The 23517-nt window shown below is 42.1% G+C and overlaps 1 protein-coding gene across 4 annotated transcripts in view; it reads right to left on the bottom strand.

Moving 5' to 3' along the window:
- The window catches only part of LOC130207947 (kazrin-like), a 115903-nt gene that overhangs the window by 86646 nt on the left and 5740 nt on the right, over window positions 1–23517 (bottom strand). For all 4 annotated transcript variants that reach the window (XM_056436745.1, XM_056436743.1, XM_056436746.1 and 1 more), the window contains exon 3: window positions 10159–10316. In XM_056436745.1, coding sequence (XP_056292720.1) covers window positions 10159–10316 — 158 coding nt within the window. The remainder of the gene's footprint in view (window positions 1–10158; window positions 10317–23517) is intronic.

Raw genomic sequence — 23517 nt, forward strand, 5'->3', positions numbered from 1 at the left:
AGTAGCTGCAATTCAGTTTTGCGCACCCACTATTCTTCCACGTTCCTCCCGTTTGCCAATAGGATTTCAAATCGATCCACTTTCATTTGCAGAGCCGTCAGCTTCTCCACGATGTTGTCATTCTGACGGTTTAATGCCAAAGTCTGAGTGCCAACAACTCTGCCCAACGTCAATCATGTCGGGCAGCCTTAGGGGGCCTTTTAACGGCTGTCACCGTTTCCTTAATTTTCCGATAAACCAGGGCAGCGCCAAATCCAAACAGCAGAAATCCTGTAATCAAAGTTCCGAATAGGTAGATGTCTTCTACGTCCTCCACGGAGAGTGGTGCTAGGCACAAGACCCGCCAGTATCCAGCAACATTCGTCCCCAGGACAGGCAGGTTCCCGAAGATGGTGTCAGTGCGTTTAAGGACCAGTTGATTACGTCCATGGTTTTTAGTTCGAAGAGCGATGCGGAGAGAGTCTCACAAGTATAGAGACAGACAAGACATGACGAGAGAGCCAAGCAGGGAGGGGAAGGTCATGGGGAGGAGAGGGGGAGAAAAGTGCGACCGCCTCCGTCGAGAGCCAAATCGAAAAAAAAAAAAAAAAAAAAAAAAAAAAGGGGTAATGTGATGCTGGGTAAGGGGGGTAATGTGATGCTGGGTAAGGGGGTAATGTGATGCTAGGTAAGGGGGTAATGTGATGCTGGGTAAGGGGGTAATGTGATGCTGGGTAAGGGGGTAATGTGATGCTGACTAAGGGGGGTAATGTGATGCTAGGTAAGGGGGTAATGTGATGCTGGGTAAGGGTGTAATGTGATGCTAGGTAAGGGGGTAATGTGATGCTGGGTAAGGGGTAATGTGATGCTGGGTAAGGGGGTAATGTGATGCTGACTAAGGGGGTAATGTGATGCTAGGTAAGGGGGTAATGTGATGCTGGGTAAGGGGTAATGTGATGCTAGGTAAGGGGTAATGTGATGCTGGGTAAGGGGTAATGTGATGCTAGGTAAGGGGGTAATGTGATGCTGACTAAGGGGTAATGTGATGCTGGTAAGGGGTAATGTGATGCTGGGTAAGGGGTAATGTGATGCTAGGTAAGGGGTAATGTGATGCTAGGTAAGGGGTAATGTGATGCTAGGTAAGGGGGTAATGTGATGCTGGGTAAGGGGGTAATGTGATGCTGGGTAAGGGGTAATGTGATGCTGGGTAAGGGGGTAATGTGATGCTGGGTAAGGGGGTAATGTGATGCTGACTAAGGGGGGTAATGTGATGCTGGGTAAGGGGGTAATGTGATGCTAGGTAAGGGGGTAATGTGATGCTGACTAAGGGGGTAATGTGATGCTGGGTAAGGGGGTAATGTGATGCTAGGTAAGGGGGTAATGTGATGCTGACTAAGGGGGTAATGTGATGCTAGGTAAGGGGGTAATGTGATGCTGGGTAAGGGGGTAATGTGATGCTGGGTAAGGGGTAATGTGATGCTGGGTAAGGGGGTAATGTGATGCTGACTAAGGGGGGTAATGTGATGCTGGGTAAGGGGGTAATGTGATGCTAGGTAAGGGGGTAATGTGATGCTGGGTAAGGGGGTAATGTGATGCTGGGTAAGGGGGTAATGTGATGCTGGGTAAGAGGGTAATGTGATGCTGGGTAAGGGGGTAATGTGATGCTGGGTAAGAGGGTAATGTGATGCTGACTAAGGGGGGTAATGTGATGCTGACTAAGGGGGTAATGTGATGCTGACTAAGGGGGTAATGTGATGCTGGGTAAGGGGGTAATGTGATGCTGGGTAAGAGGGTAATGTGATGCTGGGTAAGGGGGTAATGTGATGCTGGGTAAGGGGGGTAATCCGGAGCACCATAACTAAATGCTGGTGGTCTAAAATACCCTGCACCTCTGATCCAGATTTAAATGGCGGGATTACATCCAGCCCCTCTGTTTAATTGCATTACACCAGATTACAAAACCAGATTACAAGATGGAATGGCGGGAGAACATAAACACTCAATGATGATAAGGATCAGAGGGAGCAACCTTCATATACGATATGATCTTACTCATTGTTTCAGGTTGTATGTGTTGTGTTATCACTGTATTTGTGTTGTATGTAATCATTGTTATAACATACTGTAGAACTCCCAGAAAAAGGAAATAAAGATTTTAAAAATATATACAAAAGATCTCAAATGCTGTCTTGAAATCTTTTATTGTTTACATTTTAATAAACAAGTCATCCAGTGTCGTAAGATAGTAGCAATTGCAGCCATCTTATTTATACCTCCAAGAGATTCATGTACAAACAAAACTGCTAAAAAGTTTGCCTCTTCTCTTATATTTCCTTATAATAGTGGATATAATAAGTACATATCATTGTTCATAGATATTTAAATTGACCACTTTATAAGCCCTTTTTCCAAAATGCATATGTATGTATTCAACAGAAGACATCTTTTATACATAAATGTGTTTATGCTCAAATAATACGATTGAAATGCTTTTAATATCAAAGAAATTAAACCGATTCTTCAGCATAAATATACGCTACATTACAGAGAATACTAGAGGAAAGGTTCTCAACCGGAGGGACGGGACCCGAAAGTCAAGATAAATAAATAAACATAGTCTGGGAATTGTTTGTTGCATTGCATCGCCTGTAGGCTACAAGTGATTCAATCTGCCTCAGAATAGATTGTATTGAGTGTGTTTGTGACAGTCAAAGACACACAGGGTTCTGATGAGGGGTTTCCAGCATGTAAGGAGGGAGAGAAAAGGTCACAGAACTCGTGGAAAATCCACCGTGCCTGGAGCACATTGGACAATGGCTAGCTGTTAATACTAATCAATGTATTTGTTCTCAGCATCTATCAGAGAAAACACCAGGGGGTACTGAGAACCACTAGGAAGGACCAATAAGATATTGATTTGGAAAACTATCCACGAACTAAAACATAGCCGAACTAGAATGGGCACTCGGTATAGCGCTTACCTTCGCATATCACAAGATTGGGCATTGAATTATGAACATTTTGGCATTAGTTGCATGCCAATTGGACAAAAATGTATGGTGCTATGGTAAAAAAAAAGAGTTTGACCTTTCCATGACCTTGACCTTTGACCCGATCGATCCCAAAATCTAATCAACTGGTCCCCGGATAATAAACAATCATCCCAGCAAATTTCATGCCATTCGGTTCAATACTTTTTGAGTTCTGTGAATAACACGCATACAAATAAATAAATAAATAAATACACGGCGATCAAAACATAACCTTCCGCATTTTCAATGCGAAGGTAATGAGCGCAGTACAAAGCGGCGGGCCATAAGCAAGCCAGTGACACACTCACATGCACTAGAAGCACACACACACACACTAATTTGACATAGTTGCAGGACTTTTGTCAATGGCATTCAAGGTGTAACTGCTTTTTCGCTGAGTAATATTCCTTTGTAAAAAGTACTCAATAGCTTGAAAAGATAAACTTTTGTGCAACTATAAAAAAATTATATCATAATAATAAGTAAAGGCCTTCCGGATGAAGGAAGTTACAAGCATTTCACAGCAGCGAACGTTTTCAAGGAAACGTGAACAATGAAAGTGCACCAGTGAAATGATCAGTGACCAACTGAAGGTGCCGCAGTCAAATAAAAAACCTGGAAGTGTGTGCTGCCTAAAAAAAAAAATGTGTTAAGCAGCTCTGAGATGCTGCCTGCCCCAACTCCTCAGAGCGATTGCTTCTGCCAGAGAATCAGATAGAAGGGAGAGTCATTTATATTTCCTGTAACACACCACAAGCTGTGGCGGCAGGGAGCATTTAAATCGTGTCTCAGGTCAGCCGTGAACTCAATGGCTTTGATAACAAGTAGCCCATCTTTGATTTTACTCTCTTCTCGTCTGTGCTGAAATCCTGTCTTTGATGAGAGCTGAGCAGAAGGTTTTAAAGTATTCAAGACAACAGCAAATAACTGTGTTTGGGATCAATGTTAAAGATAACGGAAAGAAAAGGCTCACCAACGTCACGCCACGACACATTAACGTCTCGTCATGTCAGCTGTGAACACAGAAGCGGATGTTTTCTCTTGAATCATTCAGGTTTCAGCTCTGTGGAGGCGACTGCGGCAGCAGCGCCACATAGAAGCTCACCTGAGGCTGAATGCTAAATGATGGACTAATAGATCCGTTTTCTTCTCTCTGAATGACTCAACACAGCAGAGACCAGAAGGCGGGTTCTCGTATCTTCTGTGAAAATCTCTCCACCAACGTAAAGCTTTCTGTGGTTGATGGAGAAAGTCCCAGGAGGACAGGAAGCCAACCCTCGACACTTCTCCACATCAGCCCGACACAAACAACAACACAACAAAAGGGCTGCAGAGAGCACAAACAGGCTGTCACTCAAGAGGAAATTAACAGGGAGAGAGGCCTTTCCATATCACCCAAACTCCTTCCGAAATTGAGGTGAACACCTTTGCTCGGCAGAGAGATGCGAGTACTGATCCGGATCCGCTTTGTGACAGTGCTCATGGTTTCCATAGAAACATGCGCACCCCGCGAATAGGCCACCTTAAGCATCCTGAACAGCATCAACAGATGGTTTTCTGGAAAAGCAGAAGAATGGTGAAGTCTCACAATCTGGCATGCATCATTTCATCTGACAGAGGGCACATTGCCATCTCTAAAAATATCCACAGTGAACGTTTGAAACCTCCTTTATTGACAAAAATAGCATTTGTTTGATGGGATTAGAGATTACCGGGTGTGAATAACAATGGGACGGGTCTGCAAACAAAGAAATGAACGTGTCTGCCTCGTGTCATTTGGAAAACAATCTCTTATGCCAATCCATATGAGGAAGTATATATCGACAGACATTTTATCCTGCACTCAGGTTTTCCATATCATGAGCAGTGACAGACGTGTTTTGAAATCTCCTCTGCAGTCAGCTCCAATATAGACAGTTGAATGCGTACTCATTAATCTTCCTTGGTTCCCCTGGTATGTCTGAGGGGGTAGAGATGTGGAAACTGGTGAGATGACTACCTCAGCTCTTTGAAGTCCAGCCCACTTCAGCTCGTATTGTAAAACAAAGCATGTAACATTGAAATACAGTCAAAGGATTAGGGATGGCCGGATTTCCAGACAATAGGGTAAAATATCTGCCTCAAAATGAGGTATAAAATGAAAGCTTTGGGTATTCCGCGTTCAAACAGGAAAAGATACTTACAGAACAAAGACAGCTTCCCATAAGGAGGATCTCATAAATGATAACCCACATCTCCTGCTTGCACTGAGACTCAAAATGGCTGAATAGAATTGACAAAAATCATGGATCTATAGCAGGATGGGGCTACACTTTTGCTATAATCCTCGGTCCAGCTTTGTCCGCTTTCTCTGACAGTATATCTTTCTTTCACCATCGCTCTGTGTCAAATCGTTTCAACGCTCATTATGTACCAGATCTGATCCGATTCATTGTCTCACTAACCACTGCACCATGACTTAAATCTCTCCTGTTGTTGGGATTTGTTTCACAAAATACAAAAATCATTTTGTCCAGAATTGCATGCTCCGACTTTTTGTTCTGTTCTTCCTTCCTGTTTGTGGTTTCTGAGTGTTTATATCAAGTTGGAGTTTTCTTCTCGCCCTGGGAGAGAGGATCAGATAAGAGCAAAAAGCCTTTTAAAAGAATTATTGCAAGCGATGTCTTCTCTGTCACACCATCATCAGGACGCCATTGTCGCCCCCCTGACTCCCAAACCAAAGGTAGCTAATGCAGTGCAACGTTCCACCACATCAATTCACAGCTTCCACACCCTCTGGAATGCATTTGATTAGTCACCCCAGCACAGCATCGGGGACATAAATAATTCATCTGTGCAAATGACAAATGAGGCAATCAATTTTGGGACAGCATTCAAAGAGAAACTCTTCAAATCCTCTCCAAATTAATTTTCTGCCTTTTAGTGGCCGTGGACTTGAAATTTGAATTCTGAATTCATCAGATGATGTATTTAACCTGATGTTCACAAACTAAAGAGTTTGGTGTCAGAAGATTGACACACAGTAACAAGAGTTCTTGGTTTCTTGACTGACGGTTAGCTTTTTGGAGAGTTCTCTCAGACCAGCAATAAACGGGGACATCATAGCCTGAACTAGAGAGTAGGCCAGACTTAAGATAAAAGGAGAGGAGAAGCAGGGCTGAACTCATTTCAAATTTCCTCTGACACCAGCAACACTACTCTCCCCATGAATGCTAAATCCTTTGGACGAGGCGAGCTCCTCGATGTGAGATCACACATGACTTTGACCTCTGAGAACAAAGAAAACTGTCCATAACCTGCCATGTTGTCTGTCTGGGGCCTGAGTGATGTGAGGGAGCCTAAGAACTCCATCTTACTGCTCTGATAAGGTGAATATAGTCAAAAGACTAGTGTTGTAGTGTTGAATCTGAACCCAGTATCAAAGCCAGTTATTGTTAATTAATCCTTTCAAACCTGATTGTATCTAATCTGGTTTAGGTTAGGTTCACAAATGACTACAGTTATAAATAAACTGAATTGCTGTATAATCAGCTTTTGCTTTGTTTTTTAAAATCTGGATTATTATATATAACAAGAAAAGGCTACATTTTCTGTAGGCTTGGTGTTGATATGAACTGCTCTAACCCCAACAGGTTATCTCTGCAACATCTAATTATACCTAACCTTAAAGGTTAGTCTTAAAGCACAACTGAAGAGGTATTATATACGATAATATGAACTCAGAGTAAAGTATCATATCACGCCAGCAACTGTCAGTCAGATGTCAGCACCGCCTGCTGATCGGTTACGTCCTTTGACGGTTCAGAGCAACACGCTCCATCTGACGGAGGCGTCGTCTCTGCAATCCTTCAGAGGAAGAAATCTGCGAGCATGTAAAGGTTGTGGATGTACCGTCTGACACAAACAAGGCCAACATGCAGAGAAATCTGTCACGCTGACGTCTCTGAGCGCTTCACTTAACGCTGAACTCCCGGTTAACTTTTTTTTTACAACTTCTTGTGGAGATAATCGGCACTTCATCTGCGGTTGAGTTTCCCACTCATCCATCACCTCCCAATGTATGTTCCTGACTAACAGAAAAGACTGACTGCAGGCTAACAATCTTTCATTCCAGCTTGCGTACAACTGAGCTGATGCTAAAAGCAATGGCCTTTTGCTGAATTACAATCTCTTTAATCAACGACACAGCGGCAGAGAAAATATCTCCGAGAGAAAGGAGGAGGGACAGCTTCTTCAGTCAGGCCATCAGGCTGCTGAACAAGGACTGAGACCCTCATTAACACTATACACCAGAACATATTCTGTGAATATCTATGGCCATGGTGTATATTTTATTACATTGTTTTATATATATATATATTGTATATATATATTGTATGTATATACATATATATATATATATTGTCTCAAAAAAGTGTATATTTTATTACATTGTTTTATATATATATATTGTCATGATGTATATTCTATTACATTGTTTTATATATATATTGTTAATACTTTCTTCTTTTTTGTGTGTGGATATTGTATAGTTTATTCTCATTCTTATTCTTTTTTTAGTCTGCTACTGCTGTCGGGTGTTTTGCACATAAGAATTTCACAAACCGATTATACTTGTATAAAAGGGGATGTGACAATAAAAACTTGAACTTGAACTTGAACTCATGCTCATCCACGATGGTGCTAATGGATGACCCAAATACATCACGATGTCAAGATGCATCTGACATCCGGAAAGATGTAGACATGTAAATAAAAGGACAAATTGAAGCAACAATATAGGGATTAATTTTCCTTTCATCTGAAGCAGAGAAGAGAAACAGAAGGATTTGACTACTTTGGTAAACAAAAGAAAATTGCTTTTAAAAGCTTTTCTATATTCAGAGCATTCATAAAGCTCAATCAGCCGGCAAGCTGATTGAGCTGGGACTGAACACCCCCCTGTGTGCTTGGATCCTGGACTTCCTGACCGCCAGGCCACAGGTGGTCAGGGTGGGCAGAATCAGGTGGGCAGACACCTCCAAATCCTCCCCTGAACACAGGATCCCCAGGGTTGCGCCCTCCAGCCCCTACTCTGTACTCACACACACACATGTGGCCAGGTCAGGGTTCACACCATCATCAAGTTTGCGGATGACACAGTGGTGGTGGGATCTCCTCTCCGACAAGAGAAGGCCTACCTGGAGGAAGTTGCTGATCTGTCACTCTGGTGCCAGGACAACAGCCTCATCATGAATGTCACCAAAACTAGGAGCTGATTGTGGACTTTTTAGAGGGTACAACAACAGGAGGACTCACCACTGGGGATTGACGGACTACTGTGGAGGGGTGAGTGGTAAATACCTGGGAGTCCACATCACCGAGGATCTGACATGGTCAACAAACACAGACACTCTGGTGAGAAAGGCAGGCAGGCTCTACCACCTCAGGCAGCTGAGGAAATTGATCCTTCAGTCCTTCTACTCTGGAGCTGTGAGGTCCTGACAGGAAGCATCACAGCCTGGTTTGGCAACTGCTCCGCCAGGACAGGAAGGCTCTGCAGAGAGTAGTGCGTTGGGCTGAGCACTATTGAACCCTCTCCGCCAGGACAGGAAGGCTCTGCAGAGAGGTAGTGCTGGGGCTGAAGCGCACTATCCTCCCACCCTGCAGGACTTGTACACCAGGAGGTGCAGAACCAGAGCCGATCCTCACCACCCCAACAACAGACTGTTTCAGCTGCTGCGGTCAGGCAGGCGCCTCCGTGTCACGCTGCAAGAAATAGAGACTGAGACGGAGTTTCTTTCCTCAGGCCATCAGGATTGTGAACTCCGACCTCACCAGGACCCCCACATAGACCCACACAACTGCCCCCTAGGCACACACACACACACACACACACACTTACTGTAAATATTGTGTTTTTTTTTTTTAAATAGTGTGTACTTGTTGCCATGCACATTCCTGCTGAGCATGCCACTTTCACTGCACACCACACACACCTGTGTGTATGTGACAAATAAAACATCTTGAATCTTGAATCTTGAATCTTGAAACAACTATGATGTGTGTCTGCACTGGTCGGACTGATCAACCATCGCCATGTTGATAGCAGTGTGGAGGAAAAAGATATGCTCTGAGTTTCACATTGAGCACCTTTAAGATTAAAAGCGTGCACAAACCACTGGAAGTAACTCTAGAGAAACTACAACCAGGACTTTTGGACAGAAACAAGCCTTTCCATTCCATAGATCCTGAGGATTACTCGGAAAAAAAGGTTGCCAAAGCTTTCACAAAGGTTGTGCTGTGGGCAAATCTTTTATTTAGATTCAGGCTTTAATCCAGAGCCTAGGTCACAGTGACGTGCCGTGGGCAAAAGAGATACGACAATACACCTCTGCTTTTTATTGGAAATTTTGAAAAATAAGATAAAACAGAGTGATAGGAATAATGGGTAATTGTAAACTTAACTACAGTGAACAACTGATAAGGACACACATGGGTCAAGCATGGATAGTTGCAGTCCAAAAGACTGATGTCCCCTTCAACCACTGAGAAAGTTTTGACCGACAACAAAAGTTAATTTTCAATATTTCTCTAATTATTTAGATTTGCCATGTGTTAATCATTAAAGTAAGTGTTCAAGTCTGTTTGCTGTACATACTATTGCCCAAAATTAATTTGATTTCAAAGCCTTCTGTGCACTGCCAGCAAATACATTTTGGAGAAGAACTACTAAAATATGTATTGATGTAAAAAAATGTTTAAACATAATAACAACAAATATGTTCTTGAATAAGAATTATTGTAGAAATGGGAAAAGGGGAGGGAACATTGGATACGACAAAAAAATCATTTTCTTATAACTGAACAATCAACCAAGCTTTTAAAAATGTATATATTTATTGATTTACTTCTCTTTTCTGTTGCCAGCAGTATGCTCATCAGACCAATCATAAATATTCATGGGGGCATACATCAACTTTTTAACTACTATACTACTATAATAAATGCTAATGTAATGTACAATCAAGCATGATCAGTAACTGCATGGTTTATTTCTTTAAACTGGACCTCCTTGAAATATGAAATAACACTAAAACCTTTATCTTAATCAGAAGGACAAGCATGCACTGAGTGACCTTTGACCTTGAGAGGGCAGAGGCTGTACCTGAGCATCCACAAGCAGGTGTCTCATTAGAGTCATGGACTTCCTCAAGATGTCTCTCTCTCCAGGAATGAAGGCTTTGTCCTCGTGAGCCAGGCTACAGGGTCTGGTCACCATGAACTGGGCAATCTGGTCGTTCAGGCTGTTGAGAGACTGGACCGCTGCAAAAGAGGCGAAAGAAGAACTTTAACATATGAAAGTCGATCAACACTATTTTCAACTGCCATGTTGAGCGAGGAGCTCCAACGACACGTTCCTTCTCCCTCAAGTGAAATGTTCTGGTTTACACGTCCTACATCCACAGCTGCAGTCGAGCGGCCTCCATTGTTCTCCTCTTCAGAATAATCCCTCTTTTGGACAAGAGGGGCATCATTAGGCTAAAACCATTACAAAGACACATAAACTCACACTCAAGCCATCGTGTAATCCATTTTTTATGGAGAGAGTCTTAGAAACAGAAGTCTATTCTGTTTGGTTTGTGCGGTCAGAGGCTATGTCTACACAATGTGGAGCTCTTGGGTCTTTGGTCACAGACCGTGGGTGGTAATATAAAAATGTCTGATCAATACTGTCAAAACCAGACAGCAGTGGTGATAGAGGAGCATTTTGCCAGAGCAGCCCAGCAGACGAGGAAACATATATAGGAGCTAAAATACATAACATGAGCATCACAGCTCATGCTGCAGCGTACAGTTATCGACTCGATCACGAGCAGCGGCCTGCGACCCAAATGACTCAACTCAACACACGAAGACAAGCACAGACTTCTTTCATCTATGAGATCAACAATTGCACTTTTACGTGGTAAACACACAGTGCATGCTTACTTTTGCAGAAGAAGTCATTTCAAAGTAATCAGAAGCATTCACATTCAACTGGTGGTAATCTCTCATTAATTGAGTGTGAGATACATATGAGTTTGATCAGAGAAACCAAAAAGGTGGGTTTAAACTAAGAGAGATGCATAAAAAATGATATCTGATGGAAGTCGTGAGTTTGAATATTTCCCTCAGTGTAAACATCATCTAGTTTCAAGGACATTTTGGATACAGAATATACTGGATATGATTGTGTTACTCAGAGAGTTTGGACTTTTAAAAATGATTTTTTTCCAACTTTAAAACTACCGGTGGGTATTCAAAAGGTTTTTCATTGTTGATGTTTTCAAATGTTTTAGTTATTCTAACTGACCAAACCAAAAAACATATTCAATTCATGGTGATAGAAAACAGAAAAAAGTAGAACATCTTCCCATTTGAGAAACCCAAACTAGAAAATGTTTGGCATGTTTGGGTAATAAATAACTAGATGAATAAGTTGTTGATTCAGTGAACTTCAGTGTCAACATCAGTCTCTGCGGGAATAGCATGTTTGAAGGAGGTCAGGACACTCGCTCCAAGTCAAGCGTCACTTTCTCACACACACGACACACATCAGAGTGAAAGAGGTCAATCTGGGGCGAGTGACAGAGCGACTGAGGCAACGTGTGACTCACTGACGACAGTCAAGGTCGGCTTATCAGCAGAATGATCAAAGATTTATGGCCACACCTTCGGCATTCCTCCTGAACTGCGGTGGGATGCAAAAAGAGGCATGTTTACGAGCACACGGCGGCCCTGCAGGCGGCGCGGCGCACATCAAATCACCACACGGGAGGTGGACGGGGGGAATAAAATGTTTACGAGAGAGGTCGGCGATTGGATTCGAATTTCACATTCAACATTTACAAGGTGTACCTCTCTGCCTCAAAGATGGCCAAATGCCTCAGGTTATGTCACTCTGGTGCTGAAAATGACACGCTGTCAAACTCTGAGAACAAACACACCCTCTTCTACACTTTCAATTCATATTGAATACATCCCATCACACACTGACATATGATGGAAAAGGCAGATGGCTTTCTATAAAAGCAATGCTACTTTGCCTACTCTGCATATGTCATCATATCATATCACAATCAAAATGACACAGTTCCCGTCCAAAGCCATAAAGCCCCTGAGGGATGTGACAGAAACACCATGTGATGCTCCATTTGTTAAACCTTTTATAATTGATTGCTGCTCACTCGTTAACTGACTCTAAATGTTGAAAATCCAGGCAGCTGATCAACGTTTGATTGTATTTCAGCAATGAAAGTACACGTGCACCTCTCCACCACCACGACCTGCACCTTTAATACTTTCTGGTTGGATCAAACCAGACGAGGCAGCAGCACAATCCTCTGCTCACAATATGTAAGTGAGACATCAAAACATGTTTGCACATCGCTGATCAGATACAACTGTGAGTGTAAGTATTCAAAATGCACGGGTGGAAGCTGAAGAAGATTTCAGGGGAGGAATATTGATGAAAGTAAATCATAGATTATTGAGAAATACTTATTTCCAACCCTCTGGAGTCCGGTAAATGTTTGCGTACTTTCTATGTATTCCTTTTTAGCACCTTTAAAACTGCATGCATGGACTCCAGACGCTATTAAAGTTCCTATATCGGGTATGAAATGCTTTCAAAATATTTTGTAGTCTATGTACTGTAAGACACTGCAAAAATATAATAATTGAATGTTTTGAAAATGTTTTTCTAAGCATTTCTCTACATGACATGTACATAATGTTGCAAAGTGTATTCACAGTTGAATAGCCAGAGTATAATAAAAAGTATATCACTGTGTATTTACCACGTCATTAAAAAGATCAGGTCAGGTCTGTATTTTTTAACATATGTAAATGTTTTATGTAAAATGTATAATCATTCAAATCAGAGGGGTATTGTGTTTTTTGTGATGCACCCTCCCACACACAGGTGGCTCCGTGTTGCTGGTGGCTGCGATGTGGACAGCTCATTAGAATCTTCAAGAACAAAACAGCATCAACAAGGAACTGTAATGAGGCATGTTGGGGTTGTCAGGCGGCACAGTCCGTGTGAAAGGAGAAGATAATGTACATGTGAAAAATAGAAGAAAAATACAGCTCACTCATAAAATGCAATTTCTTCTCTGGGGAACAATATCCAGGACCAGTTTCTCTCTGTGATTGGTTTGCATTTGCTAAATTGAAAAAAATACATACAAGGGACTTTTGGTTCCTTCTTTTTTTTCTATTATTATAATGCAGATGTGGTGGAATACAGTAAAACATATCTGAACTAGAACGGGCACTCGGTAGAGCGCATACCTTCGCATATCACAAGATTGGGCATTGAATTATGAACATTTTGGCATTAGTTGCATGCCAATTGGACAAAAATGTATCGTGCTATGGTAAAAAAAAAGATGTTGACCTTTCCATGACCTTGACCTTGACCTTTGACCCGATTGATCCCAAAATCTAATCAAATGGTCCCCGGATAATAACCAATCATCCCACCAAATTCCATGTGATTCAAGAAGATTTGACCTGTTCATGACCTTTGACCTTGACCTTTAACCCGATCGATCCCAAAATCTAATCAACTGGTCCCCGGATAATAAACAATCATCCCACCAAATTTCATGCAATTCGGTTCAATACTTTTTGAGTTCTGCGAAAGATTTTGAACTGTTCATGACCTTTGACCTTGACCTTTGACCCGATCGATCCCAAAATCTAATCAACTGGTCCCCGGATAATAAACAATCATCCCACCAAATTTCATGCGATTCGGTTCAATACTTTTTGAGTTCTGCGAAAGATTTTGACCTGTTCATGACCTTTGACCTTGACCTTTGACCCGATCGATCCCAATACTTTTTGAGTTTTGCGAATAACACGCATACAAATAAATAAATAAATAAATAAATACACGGCGATCAAAACATAACCTTCCGGCATTTTCAATGCGAAGGTAATGAGCCCTGTCAGCTGTCCCTCCATGAAAGTGTGATGAGAAAAATATTAAAATGGCTCTTTTGCTTCTGCTCGCTTTGGGGTCCGACAGTTACAGCCAGTCACCGAAGCCAGGCAGCCTGTGCCAAGGCAATTTGAGGAAGCTCCAACAACTTCACACTTTGAGTCCAAAAAACAGAGAGTCGGATGAAAGGATGGGGGAGTCTGTGAGACTCCAAGGCAATCCCAAGAGAGAGAGAGAGAGAGAGAGCATGGCTACAATTTAATTACACTGATGCCAGATAAATAAACAACACAATCCTGTTGAGGACACACGTCTGTATTGACTAACAGCGGTATAACAGCACCACAAATGTCCATTTTGAACCTTTTAAAAATATGCCACTGTGAAGCTTTAAACACGGGGGATTTGGACCGACCAATTATAGCTGAGCAAAGTTTGCCTTAATGAATTGAATTTCTCTTTGTATCTGACAGCATCAACACGCGTCTGTAATTTTGGACACTTTCCCCCAGAGGAAAACTACTTTACTGAGCATTGCAAGCATGTTACAGCATGTTCCGCAAGTCATTTGTATCCCGATATAAAGCATGTGCGCCACCCTTCGCTGCAATGTCACGCTTCAACAAACTGCATTTGATCCTTTCCCTCTGGCTCGTGTCCACTAATTTCGGATGCAGAGCAGATGGAAGCTTTTGTGTGTGACGAGCTGCGTCTGCCTTTATGGGCAACGCTGGAAATGTGTGAACATGCAGTGCATAATTGTGAAAGTGGATTTAGAGAGATTGTTCTCTGTGGAAAACAAACTACATGGGTTCTAGGTGTCTTTGTGCTATTGTGTTCCCCCAGAACTGTAGCGAGGAGAAATCAGAGAATCTGCCCAAAACAATCAGGCAGGGACGATCTGAGGAAGACTGCCATGCGTGTCTTCTGCGTTCACAGCGAGCGAGAGCGTCCTTTGAATCCACATTTTATTCTCATTCCCACACAAAGCAACAAGCAATTTGGGGCTTTTTTAGATACTAACCTGTATCAGAGTGGATCAGAACTGCATCCAGACAATTAAGTCAATTACACCAGCTGAGAAGAATACACACACGCCTATTGTGCATGTGTCGTGTACTCTGCTTCACTGCATGTAATGTGAGCAGGCAGAATATGGATTTATGTACAACAGGCTTTGCATTTGTGTTACTAATAGGTCTACCAAGGGAATCATCAAATTGGTCAAGTCATCACTTGTCTCTCGCAATCGGCCTCGACCAAAGGGATGGACTGACTGTCAATAGCATAGCAACAATATACAAGAAGAGTCTCTTGATATTCTGGACTTCAAATTGTATATTTATATGCCTGATTTGACAGGATTTGTGAATCATTATCCGTATGGAAGTGATCTCTATCATAAAAGCCATGTTTCTATTGTAAAGACATTTTCTTATCTGCATCTGCAGAGTGAAAATACTTTAAACATCTTTAGTTCTTATGTCAACTAGAGCTGCGAAGTCTATTCATATTATATTGATGTAATGAGACAACATATTGTCGTAATATCGCATGCTTGTCTATTCCTGCTTTCATTGGCTGCATTACAGTAAAGTGATGTAATTTTCTGAACTTGCCAGACTGTTCTAGCTGAAGTATTATTAGCATGAACCACTTCGTCACATTACTGATGATTATGTAGAAACAATTGTGTAAGTATTTTGTCAAAGTTCCAAGTAAGAAAATGAAGACTTAGAGAGCCGGCCAGTGGAAAACCTGCTCTCCCTGCAGATCCTCCAGCACCGAAGTGCCACCAAGAAACATCAAATGTGAATGCATGATAGAACCACAGCGAGAATACATTCCTCACATGTTTTTTATACATTCCAAAACTGTTTTTGCAGCCAAAAGCGAGGATTCAATTAACCTCCCCGTCTCAAGTCTGTTAACATAGAAACACACAGGAATTTATTTAGAGGAAACAATTCGAGAGCATATTACTAATTAACTCGAAGACAGATGTGCATGTGAATTAAAACAACCCAAGGGAACACAACTGGCAAACAAAGTACAAAAGGTTTTCAAACCACCACACATGGCGTGTAGCGTCGTCAGACTTCAGTTTGGCAGTCGACTGTCGGCAGTTGACAAAAACAGTTGTTGGTGTTGTCGTGTGGAAACAGTCGGACGCACACGGTTGTCTAAAATATCATCGTATTGCACCTCCATAAGGTTGTGGGACTTGTCAGAGGCCCGTTAAAGAGTTTTCATAATCAAAGCACAGGAAGCAGAGAGATATTTTTACTGACTTTAAGTCCCTTGTATGGTTCAAGCTTCAAAAACTCAACTCCAGTTTGTAATGAAGGCGGATGTCGTCTCTCTTGTGGAGATGTTCTCAACCTTGAGGAAGCTTCTCCGGACAATATCATACAACTGTTTTCACAGACTCAGTGGTACTAATCCTGACATGGGTATGTACAAAAACAGCATGCATTCAGGGTCTCACATGAATCACAAATCGTTTTGATGCAACTTGTAATTTGCATATCTGAAAAAATATCAGCTCCGGGCAAACAGATCAAACTCTCCACTCTGCACATTAACGCTGAAGGTTTCATCCTCGTCAGTCTGTAACATTATCTTCTGAGGCATCCTTGCAAAATCTCTGATATACAGATATCTATAAGTTTCCCTTTCATGTGTGAGCTGAAGCCCTTAGAGACCCATCGGGGTGGAGGGAGCTGCATCTCACTCCAGCTCCCTGGTTTGGAGACAGGAACTGCAGGAGAGATTTCATTTTGCCCACAGCAACATTGCCACCACCTGGTAGCTTTGATACATGCTGCAATAACAATTTACATATCTTAGCCGGCTCACTGAACAGCTGCAGGTGAAGCAGTGACACAGACGGGCAAATTTATTGAGCCTTCAAAACATCTGGACCTGCCTCCACCAAGTGAGATCATCAAGTTGTTGCAGAGAAGCGATCGCAAAATTGCACTGTTTTAAAGTCAAATTGTGTTAAATAATTCATTATGGTCGATGTTTCATTCATATTAACTCTACAATTACAACAAATTGCATTTTTAACAATCAAAATTAAATTATCTCTAAAGAATATTAATTCCAATAATAGCCAATTCTTTTCTCCCCAAAACCTGTTAGTGATGTATTATTTAAACATGGTCGTTAACAGTCAAGAGAAAGTCAGGGTACCTCCCTAAATGCCCTCCTCTGATTTTGCAGAACTTTGATCCGTGTGCCACCTAGTGAGAAGAACAAGAGATCCGCGCAGAGCAATCCAGGTTTCTCTTTCTTCCTTTGAGTCAAAGACTTTAGAAAAACAAATCTCAGGAGGTGCCGCTGAACCACCGGCTAAACATAAAAGCCTCCAATGGCCCTTTGATAATCTGCCTGAGGCCTCCACTTAAACACCTAATGAAACCACTCGGAGAGGATTGTGGCTTTCACTAAAATGTCTCCACTCACACACAAGTCATTAATTTACCGAACAGGAGCAGCTCTCCTTCACGTCAGGTGTAATTGTGTGTGTAATGGCAAAAACTGGCAAGTAACTGTCTATACTTTCAAAAAGGTCAGGGTTCAAGAGACTGACTTCCCAAATTATTTAAATGAGTTCTCTGGAGGTCATGTTGTGAATCCGTCCATCCGTAGTAAGTCTTTTGTCGAGCAGAAGCAAGTAAATGCAACGCAGAAAGGAGTGAAATCCTCTAACAGCAATAAGTGAAAGGGAATAAAATCCAGCCTTGGGTCTTCTTACATCATTGTTTTTTGTTGTTTGGTGCAATGTAGGGCTCACTTCGTTTTAATGCATCTCATTGGTGGACCGCTTTACTGCAAACTGCCTCATCTGCTCCTCCATCAGTCAGTAACTTTAATGTTTCTCGAAGTCCCTTCGATAAGTACGAGCGTGAACACATTGCATTGAGCTGCGGGCGATACGTATCGGTGGAGAAATAAAGCGACAGCGACAGGGAGAGACAGAAACTCTGCATTGGCTTCTTTCAAGACTATGGTGGTCGAGAAGTAGATAGTTTCCCACAGTCTGAACCACCAGCAGCTACGAAAACAAAAAGACTACGAGTCTGATGTAGCTGCTCTGCAAATATCTCAATATGTCAGAGTGTCATATGAGACATATTGAGTTCTACGAGATATATGTAGGGACGTAGAAAGTACAAACTGGAGTCAGGAAAGCAAAGGTGCATTGCTAATTGCCGTTTTCAGCAGCAACAACAAAGCATGAAAATGAGCTTCAGGAGAAACTTTGAAGATACAACTGACAGACAGCAGAGAAGAAATATCTGCATCAGCCGAGATAAAGAGAGTAAATAAGGATCCTCTCGTCTTCCCCCAGAGTTGGGGTGAACACAGCTTGTTAGAGCAGACCTGTGTGAGCTCAAACATGACATTTAAAAATCCAGAGGCTGCACGCCTTTTTGAGAGCCGGGACTACAAGCGGCACTGTGACAAGGCCGCAGCCAATTAGGACTTTTTGTGAGCGAGTGTCAGTACCTGTCTTTCAGGGCAGATGAAAGTGGGTCAGAGCTGCAGCGTATCTTTGTACAGGCAGGTAGCACACAGCATACAAACTTCAAATGAGACAGATGGGGATTAAACAGCTGAACTTCAAATTCACTTCAAAATGGGGTGACGGTTCTGAATCCATTAGAATTATCGGCCACTTTGATGCTCAACATTCAATTTCAGAGCAGGTTTCTAATAGTAGATGAGCCAATCGGAGTTCAGGCTGCAGGTTTTAGCCACTATCATTTATGAACACGTTTCTGCGCAGGTAAACAACTCGAGTTCAAAGGCACATCAACTCCACATTTGAGCAAGTCAGACATTATTACTGTGAGTTTTTTCCACTTCCCTCTCACATCAAACGCTGGAAACTGTGTCGGAAAGGAGAGCTAAGTGCTGTTTCCTGATGCCCAGCATGTCTCTCCAAGTACACGTCTGTGGAGGACAGCTCAGACCAGGATGACATCAGAGTTGTGATGCAAAAAGCACTTGACATAATTGCTGGTCAGATCAGTTGTTAACCAGGACGGAGCCTCTGACATGTAGTCTGTGTTCAAGGTCGCTGATCTCAGCTCGGTCCACAACGCACACACGAGAGGGAATAAGAACATGAACAATGTGCGCTAAAAATCCATGTAGCAAGCTTTGCTGTCAGTTATATGTCAGTGTCTCAATGTTGGTCCCCAAATAGAAAGATTTAAAGACGATTATAAAGCCCATTTTTCACTGTTTTCTGAAATCTACAGACACAAATTAACAAAGGGTGACAAAATAAACACATATTTGGAATGTTTCTTTCCACTCGTCTAAAAATGACTAATTAAACAATCATTAGTTGCAGTATTTAATAAATGCATTTTATACAGTGATAAATAAAGGTTGACGCAATTCATCTTTTGACTCGATTTACAATGTTATGTTAATGTCTTTTATGTTTCCTGCGCTTGATTTTAGTCTACTGATGCACAGGCCATTTGGAAACAGATGACGCTTGGTTAATTATCTATTATTTCTGTAGAAATATAAAATGTACTTGCTAAATGACATACCTAATTACTAAAACAGTCACTTTACACAAAATATGTACCTTCTTTTCTACACCAATATGTAAAGCCTTAGGCTACTCCACTAGTCATATTTATCATTGTTGATTTTAGTGTGGCCTGTATGAGCTGGCTTTGTTAGCATAATATGCAAAAAATAAGGTCAACTTAGCCAGTCCTGTGGCTGTTCATATTCCCGATAATGAGGGAGGAAGGTATCGTTTTTTGCATAGTGTGTTTAGATTGGTAAGAAGAGGATATTTTTATCCTGCTAGTTTATTCTGGTGGCTAAAAGAGCAAAGGTGAAGAATGTGGAGCAGTGATGCTGTGCCCAACAGGTGCTGCAATGCTTTAATAGATTATAATGAGAATGGTCGGTCACTCTGAATGCTTGGCATCAGTCTGAGAGGGGAACAAGAGGTAATCAATAGGCTTAAAGAAGCATCCTCACAACGCTGCAGGCTTATGTAGAAATTACCAGAGACAGTTATAAGAGCATTACATGTTTGACATTGGACCCCAGTGAGGTGTTGGCTCTGGAGAGTTTGTTGTCAGCAGCAAATCCTCAAACAAAAACTAGCAGCTCATGTAATGTCATTTGACAAACTATTGACTCCATACGGCATTAAGACTCGAGTACAAAGCAGGCATTGATCCTGATAACACTGTGATGGTTGGCTGGTTGTCACACACACACACACACACACATAAACATCAAGACACTCATCTGCATATCAGATGTCAACAACTCTTCTCGGCTCGATGCCGGCGCGCGCAACGCTCAGCTGCGATGCGCGCACAGGTGAGCATCGGGTGCTGATGGAAATGTCACGCTTGCCTGTCTTCAAAACTTGAGAGCCCTGGCATATGTACAAAAACTCATTTCACAACTTTCTTGTAATCTCGTTCCTCCAGAATGACGGAGTCTCTTCAGGGTGTTTCACAATGAGCCTTTTCTGATGAAGAGTCGTTTATCACGAGCTTCGGTTGATTCAATGCCCCTTAGTGATGTCGCCTTTTGAATTAATTCGACTCCTATCTCACAAGCACACTCTGAACACATCTAAAGAAACTCTCACAATTAAGTATATTCCTCTCTTTGTGGTATATATTGGTGGCATTTACAGTCAAGCTGCTCACTCTGCGAGCATATCGGATTCATAGTGCGTAGGTTCAAGCGTACTGTAGCTCTTCTCATTAGCTTTTCCACTCTCAAAACATCACTGAGCTTTATGTGGTTAAATAAAACGTGTGCGACTCGTTCTTCGCTGTAATTCACAGAAATAACCCTGAAGAACATTTTATGTACGTATTTGTGTTTTTAATGCAAACAAATGGCCTCATTTCCATACTTCCTGGTCACACGCAGCCAGTCAATCCTTAAAAATCCTGATCTTTCGTTATAACATTGACATACATACAGTGTGCACGGTCACTCCCATCCGTGCACGGCGTGCCCTGCCTGTTAAAGGAGACGCACCCGGGAGAACAGGCGATATTTCATCACCACGGGAGCGCTCGCACTAACGATTGATGCAAATTTATACAGAGCACGGCAGATTCTTTCTCTCTGCTTCCTGCATCCCAGTGCTGTAATGCAGTGAGGGATGAGAAGTGGGATGTCTGATGGAATAGGAGACTACACAAGCTGAGCTGTAGAACAAAGATGTAGCATATTTCAGCTCAGGTAGCTCCCGGTAGCTGCAGCAAGGTGACAGTTTTACAGATTAGACTTTGAAATAAATGTTCTATAAATGTAAGTTCTCTTCGTGTTCAATTTGTGTTTCAAATTTGTGTTTACTGTTATTGTGTCCCGAGCCTCTGCCCCATGCTCCTCCTCCCCCCCCCCCCCCCTCTCTCTCTGTCAACGTCTGCTCTGTGGTGCATTGTAGGAGATGAACACAGCTTGTGTCTGCAAAGGGCTGAACAGTGTAACTAAAAAGTTTATTGCGGGCACGGGGAGAAAAAGAGGCCAGCAGTCCTGGGCACGGAGAGGCAGATATGCAGAATCAGCAAACACTCAGCTGGACGGTTCAACGATGCAGAAAACGCGGTGGGAAGCTGCTCTCGGGGCGTAGGATTTCATTAAGAACATCTTTCAACGGGTCAGCTAGAGTGTTAACCTTATTGAGATATGAAGTGTGTCTTCACACTGGTAGGAAAACTCAAACTAGCAAACTAACACAACACTTACTTAATGTACACAATTACACAAACCCGACAAATACACACTCGTAATCATAAAGAGGCGAAGACGAGCAGGATTAACCCCCCACCTGTGAAAGCGGGTGTTGTTCATCCTTTAGAACCCTACCAGCAGCTCGCTGTACACAGACGATCGAGAAGTGACACATTCAGCTGCTTTAAATTGGTGGATATGAGCGACTATTAAATCTGGGAGATGTGTTCACTGAGCGCACAGTATTCAGCTTACGTGCATCGACTTAACATTTCGTAAAAACCTCACTTTTCTCTGTCTGCGCGTGTGTGTGTGTGTCAGTGATAGTGAAAGAAAAGATAGGGAGATTAGGTGAAAGGGGGAGGCACAACAGTTCAAAGTGCGAGAAATTCTTACAATCCTTTGGTACAATGCAGAAGAAAGAAAGAAATGTCTGAGAAAGCACAAAACTTTGTCTTCAATAGATCCAGGAGCTAGAATAAAACGCTTTGTGTTCGGCGGTGGGCTGCAGCAACACATTGTCTTTTGTGGAACAGGGTCACCCAGGTCAAAATTAGTTTTGCAAAAGAAAGTGAAGCATTGTGTCTTGCACCCTATTCAGAAACATAACATTTGAATAAATACAGTGGGAAAGAGTGCCTTCCTCTTCGTCTTGGAAGCAGTCGTTGGAACCAGAAGACAGAACGTATTCCTCGTGCATAGATACAGATGAAGGCGACATGTTCTAGAGAGCGCATCATTTATGTATCTACATTTTTATGATTAAATAAAAAAAGAAAAATGTCATTGCATATCGTTCTTAATGTCTAATGAATCTTTGGCATAACATGTTGGTCCAGACTGAAACATCTCAACAACTACTTGATAGATTGACGTATAATTATGTACGAATACAAAACCTGCCAAACTAATATCGTTCCCGTCCGCCTCAGCTGTACTTTTTGTTGAGTGCTAAATGAGAGCACGCTAACACTTTAGAGAAAGATAAATAAATAGGTAAATAAAATACCTGCTAAACATCAGCATGTTGGGACCGTCATTGAAAGCATGCTAGCATGCTGACATTAGCATTTAACTCAGAGCACCTAGTTCACCTCACGCAGCTGCTGGCATTTAATAACAATGGCGTCTTGACGTCTCCTGTGACCCCGGTTCTACATTTATCTGTTGTAAAACTATAAATTATCCCTGCTTTGATTCCAACTAAGGACGACCTTCCCTATGTGTGTTGTAGTTAATTAAATACCAGCAGTGAACAAAGTCCTTTCTCTGTAGTTTCCCCTTTCACACCGTGTTGGATGTTTCATCCCATAACACCCACAGTCAGAGTGTGTTATGCTGTATCACACCACTCTAGCCGAGTATCTGTCTTGTGATGCTCTCAGTAACTAGCAGTTCACGAAGCTCATCATCTCCTTAAAACAACATCCACAGTCAGTGAGGAGACGAGTGTCACTCAAGGAGAAGATGTTGATCTCCAGTCAAAGAGCAGGCATGTCGATTCTAAGAGAAAACACTGAACTAATCCAGTCAGTGAACTCCCATCGGCATATTGATCACCCCAAGGAAAAGCCTGCTAATGAAGATACAAGTGCCATCAACAACTAGAGGAGCGAATGCACCTAAATGCATGTAATTATAACTCAATCAAGTGTAGCTCACTGCTGTACATTTAATTCACCTAAACATACACTACCGTTCAAAAGTTTGGGGTCACCCAGACAATTTCGTGTCTTCCATGAAAAATCACACTTTTATTTATCAAATGAATATGAAATGTAG

Source organism: Pseudoliparis swirei, chromosome 18 (genome assembly GCF_029220125.1).
Source record: "Pseudoliparis swirei isolate HS2019 ecotype Mariana Trench chromosome 18, NWPU_hadal_v1, whole genome shotgun sequence".
Lineage (NCBI taxonomy): Eukaryota > Metazoa > Chordata > Actinopteri > Perciformes > Liparidae > Pseudoliparis > Pseudoliparis swirei.